The following is a 5666-nucleotide window of genomic DNA, read 5'->3' on the forward strand; positions in this document are numbered from 1 at the left end:
AGGCAGGAGACTCGCTTGAGCCCAGGAATTGGAGGTTGCTGTGAGCTGTGATGCCATGGCACTCTACCCAGGGGGATAGCTTGAGGCTCCGTCTAAAAAAAAGAAAAAGAGAATTGCTTAAGCTGGCTTGGCGCCTGTGGCTCAAGTGGCTAGGGCGCCAGCCACATATACCTGAGGTGGTGGGTTCAAATCCAGCCCAGGCTCACCAAACAACAATGATGGCTGCAACCAAAAAATAACCAGGTGAGCACTGTGGTGGGTGCCTGTGGTACCAGCTACTTGGGAGGCTGAGACAGGAGACTCCCTTGAGCCCAGGAGTTGAAGGCAGCTGTGAGCTGTGATCCCACAGCACTCTACCCAGGGGGACAGCTTGAGGCTCTGTCTCAAAAAGAAAGAATTGCTTAAGCCCAGGAGTTTGAGGTTGCTGTGAGCTATGATGCCACAGCACTCTACCAAGGGCGACATAATGAGACTGTCTCAAAAAAGAAGAAGAAGAAGTGGGCTCGGCGCCTGTGGCTCAAGTGGCTAAAGCGCCAGCCATATACACCTAAGGTGGCGCGTTCAAATCCAGCCCAGGCCCGCCAAACAACAATGACGGCTGCAACCAAAAAATAGCCAGGCATTATGGCGGGTGCCTGTGGTCCTAGCTACTTGGGAGACTGAGGCAGGAGACTCGTTTGAGCCCAGGAGTTGGAGGTTGCTGTGAGCTATGATGCCACAGCACTCTACCCCAGGGGACAGCTTGAGGCTCTGTCTCAAAAAAAAGAAGAAGTAATGCATCAAGTCTAAGATTAGGGCATAAAAAAGCATTGCATCTTCCTCCTTATTTCTTCTCTTGGCTCCTTCTCTCAAGAAAAGCAGCTGCCATGTTGTAAGGATACTCAAAAGCAGCTCTATGAAGAAGTCTAGACAGCCAGGAACAGATGCCTCCATCCAGCAGTCATTTGAGTAAGCCATTTTATTTTATTTTATTTTTATTTTTTTTGAGACAGAGCCTCAAGCTGTCGCCCTGGGTAGAGTGCTGTGGCATCACAGCTCACAGCAACGTCCAACTACTGGGCTCAAGCAAGTCTCCTGCCTCAGCCTCCCGAGTAGCTGGGACCGCAGGTGCCCACCACAGCGCCCAGCTATTTTTTGGTTGCAGCCGTCATTGTTGTTTTGGTGGGCCCAGGCTGGATTCGAACCCGCCACCTTAGGTGTATGTGGCTGGCGCCTTAGCCACTTGAGCCACAGGCGCCAAGCTGAGTAAGCCATTTTAGAAGCAGAGCCTCCAACCTACTCAAATCTTCCAAAGACAACAGCCACAACCAAAAGCTTAACTGGACCCTCATGATGGACTGGGAGCCAGAATTACCCAGCTAAGCTGATCCCATATTCTTGGTCTTCCAATATTGAGAAATATTTGTTTTAAGCTATTAAGTTTGGGGGTCATTTGTTACACAATAATAAGTAACTCATGAAGTACTATTATTACCCCATTTTATAGTTAAGGAAACAAAGGTTTAAAACATTTAAAGAATCTGCCCAAAGTCAGTTATAAACCCAAAAAGTAACAGTACCAGGTGTGATCCCAGTTAGTTAGCTCCACAGCCCACCCCTTAACAATGACACTCCACTGCTTTCTAGGAAACAAGGGGAGTTACAAGCTAACACATGCCGCATGCCATCTACAGACAGGGCACACCGTGAGAGGAAGCACTATTTTTAAAAAGACTGACCCAAATTTTTTTCCTTCCTGTCTGTAACTTACTACCCTAGGCAATTTACTTAACCTCTCAAATCTTCAGTTTTCTCATCAGAAAAGATCCAGAATCTTTTCAAGGTGACAGGGTGACTATCATGATTACATATTATCCAGGATAGTACTTACTACAAAAACTATGCTCAATGGACAACAGCTATGGAGGCAAAGAGAATGTAAGTAGTTTTCTCAAGCTTTACACAGCCAGTAAGTGGCAAAATCAGGATGAGAACTCCCAATGGAATGGAATAGAAGGTATTTGGATTCCTAACATGCTCTGCCTTTCTAAACTCCAGAGAACCCCAAAAGTACTTGCTGGAACTAATGTTTATCTCTTGTACCACAGGATACAAGCATGCTCAGTCCACTGCTAACCGAGCCCATCTCCAGGCCAGGGTTTTCTCTCTGTGGACCTGCATGTCACTGGCACCTAACAGTTCCTCACCTTCACCTCTTCATCGAGCTTTTGCTGCAGCTCTTCCACTTTTCGGGTAAGCTCACCCTGCCCAGCCGTGGCCCTAGTAGAACCAGGAGAAACCATCTGCCAGAGATCCAGGGGAGAGGGGTAGGGAATGAGTCCAGATACTCTGAGGTCCTGAACGCCCTAACCCTGCCCCTTGCTCCCACCCAAATAAGTCCACTCACCACCAGAGGCTGCATCTGCTCCAGCACCAAGCTAACCTTCCTCCTCACAGAGGTCTCACTTTCTGAGCTTCTGGAGGATAAAAATACAGGCTTAGGAGAGGGAAGAGGTAGCAGAGATAAGCCAAGGGTAAAATCAGGTAAAATGGGGAACAAAGCTGGAAGGAAAAGAAGGGAGGTGTGTCTTTCCACAGGTGGGCCCCACTCACCCCTCCCTCAGGATGCCATAGATGGCGGCTTTCACATGGTCCACACTGCCTGGTGCAGCAGCCTCCTGCTGGTCTCGAAGAAGGTCTGGAGTTGATTTGAACTATAAAAAAATAAAAGAAACAGGAAGATCAGGCCTGAAGCATGTGTGGGGTTCAGCTGGAGCTGAAGCATGAGACAAGGCCCCTGGAGCATGATGAACAGCCTAAAGTGTGGCAAAGAGGCCAGGCTGCAGAGGCCTGTGACACAGGCCAGGGACAGGGCTAAGCGAGACACGCCTCTTCTCTGCTGCTGCAAACCATATTTTCCTCTATAGATCTGAACCAGCTGTGAGCTGTGTCACAAGTAATTTGTCACTAATGATAGCTAGCATACTAGTTTATAAATTATTGATTTATTTATTTTTCTTTTTGAAATAGTCTCAAGCTGTTGCCCTGGGTATGGTGCCATGGCATCATCATAGCTCACAGAAACCTCCAACTCTTGGGCTCAAGCGATCCTCTTTTCTATTTTTAGTAGAAAGCCTCAGTTTTTCTAGAGATGGAGTCTAGCTCTTGCTCAGGCTGGTCTTGAACTCCTGAGCTCAAGCAATCCATCTGCCTCGGCCTCCCAAAGTGCTAGGATTACAAGTGTGAGTCACCACGGCCGTCCATTATTTACTTTTAGAACAGACTTGTTTGTCTCATAGTAAAGTTATCCCCCTGCTTTACTTGCATTCCTAAATGGGAGAGAGAGGTATGGAATTTTGACAAGAGCTCCAGGGAAACTACTCCTATCCTGAGTCTAGCAAACACTGGTGACTGACACATGGTTACTGGCTGTGGTGATGGCAAATAACTACATGCTAGTGAATGATTTTATAGTTCCATTGTCATTAGAATTTTACCCATGAAAGTATCTTGTGCATGTGATTATCACTTATTTTGTGATGGATAAAATAGATAACAAAAAGTAGACATTCTGCCCTGGGTTAGTTGAAGCAGCAAGGCACCCTAGGCTGCTGGGGAGAAGGCTAGTGAGAAGGGCTTGGGGTGGGGATGGAGGAGAGCTGGGATCTGACCTGCAGCATGGTGGGCTCCTGTGCTTTCCTCTGTGGCTCCTCAAAACTCTGAAGGACCCAGTCCTGAGTGCGACAGGAATGGCTAAAGCCACTGCTCTGGCTCAGGACTGGCTGTTTGCAGCTCCCTATATGGCTGTCATGTTTTGTGCTGGAGGTCCAATGGTTTGAGGACTGGCGCTCCTGTTCCAGGGTATCCTGTGGGAGACGGCTGTCTAGGCTCTTGCTCCGTTTGCGCTGTTCATGGGGTAGCGTCCGCATTCGACGGCCAGTCCGGCCCCGGACCTGGCCCCCAAGTTTACTGTCAAACTTATTGATGAGTGAGTCCACTGAACACAGGGGAGCAGTGTCAACAGTGCTAGCTGGGGAAGCCTCTTTTGGGGCCAGCTCCAGCAAACTGGTGCTCCTGTTGCTGGGATCCACAGAGGCAGGGCCTGCCAGTGAGGCCTGGGACTGGGAACGGAGTAGCCTTCCATTCCAGGAGGCCCCAGGCTCCTCATCAGACGTGCTGCCCTGTGAAGGGGCAGGAAACCCTCTGACCTGAGAGTAGGGGTTCTCCGGGAGGTCTGAATCAGAGCTCAGAGCTCCGGCCCCTCGGTTGTTGGCCCCCTTGATTTGGACCCCAAAGGAGTCACCACCTTTGTCCCCACTGTTGAGCACCACAAAGGGCTGCCCAGCAATGCCCTGCACACGCACAGCGACCCCATAGGAACTGGCTCTCGCATCCTTAGCTGGGCGTCGCCCACCACGACGCAGGGTACCCATCTCTGCACCACCTGCTGGCTCTGTGATGAAGCGAATCTGGACTCCATGGTCTACAGGGCCCCGGGGCTCAGCCATGGTAGGTGCCTGTTCCATGGGTAAGGAGAGTCCTAGAAGATGAAGAAAAAGAGTTTAAGGTGAGAGACTTAAAGTAGGTACCCAAAAACCTCCCCCTGCCCAGCTATGGGGGGGTAAGTGCCTGGTAGATACAGAGCACTGGTTCTTACACTCTCTCAGAAAGAAAACAACAGGAACCCGGGAGAGCCTATTAAAATACAGATTTCTGGATTCCAGCCCCAGTTTCTAGTTCAGTCTGGGTGGGGACCTGAGAATCTATATTTCTTTCTTTCTTTCTTTCTTTTTTTTTGTGCAATTTTTGGTCGGGGGTGGGTTTAAGCCTTCCACCTATAGCATATGGGGCCGGCGCCCTACTCCTTTGAGCCAGGCGCTGCCCCTACATTTCTTTTTTTTTTTTTTTTGAAACAGAGTCTCACTTTGTCATAGCTTACAGCAACCTCAAACTCTCAGGCTCAAGCAGTCCTTTTTTTTTGAGACAGAATCTCAAGCTATCACCCTTGGTAGAGTACTGTAGCATCACAGCTCACAGCAACCTCAAACTCTTGGGCTTAAGTGATCCTCTTGCCTCAGCCCCCCAAGTAGCTGGGACTACAGGTGCCTGCCATAAAGCCCAGCTATTTTATTTTTTGTTGTTGTTGTTTAGCTTTCCCTGGCTGGATTTGAACCCACCTCCCTTGGTATATGTGGCTAGCGCTATGACCACTGCTATGGGCGCTTAGACCTTATTTAAATCTTTTTTTGAGTAGGTAATGTATCTACACAGTTCCAATTCAAAAGGGACAGAACAATATGCAATAGAAAGCCCACCCCTTTCTACTCTTCCAGAGAAAAGAAACTCCTCCCTTCCTGCCCTTTACCCTTAGTTCCTCCACTCCAGAGACTTCAGTGTTATCAGTTCTTTTGAGTCTTTTCCCAGAAGTGGGATGATACACTTTGAGATCTATGTTTTAAATGAACAAATGAGCTTTGGGAAGGAGCCTCCTCCTCAGGGGGATGAACATCTATTTGGCAGGGATTGGGTTCTGCCTTTTCCTGGGGCAGGAGGGAGCAAATGGTGTATGTGTGCAAATCAAGAAAATCTTCAGGCTCAGTGCCTGAGGCGCCAGCCACATACACCTAAGGTGGCAGGTTCGAATCCAGCCTGGGCCCACCAAACAATGACAGCTGCAACCAAAAAAA

At 48.9% G+C, this 5666-nt stretch overlaps 1 protein-coding gene across 3 annotated transcripts in view; it reads right to left on the bottom strand.

The window, feature by feature from the left end:
* CGN (cingulin) overlaps positions 1-5666 on the bottom strand; it is a 29599-nt gene that overhangs the window by 17642 nt on the left and 6291 nt on the right. For 2 of the 3 annotated variants that reach the window (XM_003800368.3, XM_023519412.1), the window contains 4 exons: positions 3651-4519; positions 2593-2693; positions 2387-2456; positions 2187-2282 (listed from right to left, as the gene is read on the bottom strand). In XM_003800368.3, the coding sequence (XP_003800416.1) occupies positions 2187-2282; positions 2387-2456; positions 2593-2693; positions 3651-4505 (1122 nt within the window). In that variant the 5' untranslated portion in view covers positions 4506-4519. The remainder of the gene's footprint in view (positions 1-2186; positions 2283-2386; positions 2457-2592; positions 2694-3650; positions 4520-5666) is intronic. The other variant, XM_023519413.1, reaches the window with a different exon arrangement.

Source organism: Otolemur garnettii, unplaced genomic scaffold, assembly GCF_000181295.1.
Source record: "Otolemur garnettii isolate 467f Iridium unplaced genomic scaffold, OtoGar3 scaffold00174, whole genome shotgun sequence".
NCBI lineage: Eukaryota > Metazoa > Chordata > Mammalia > Primates > Galagidae > Otolemur > Otolemur garnettii.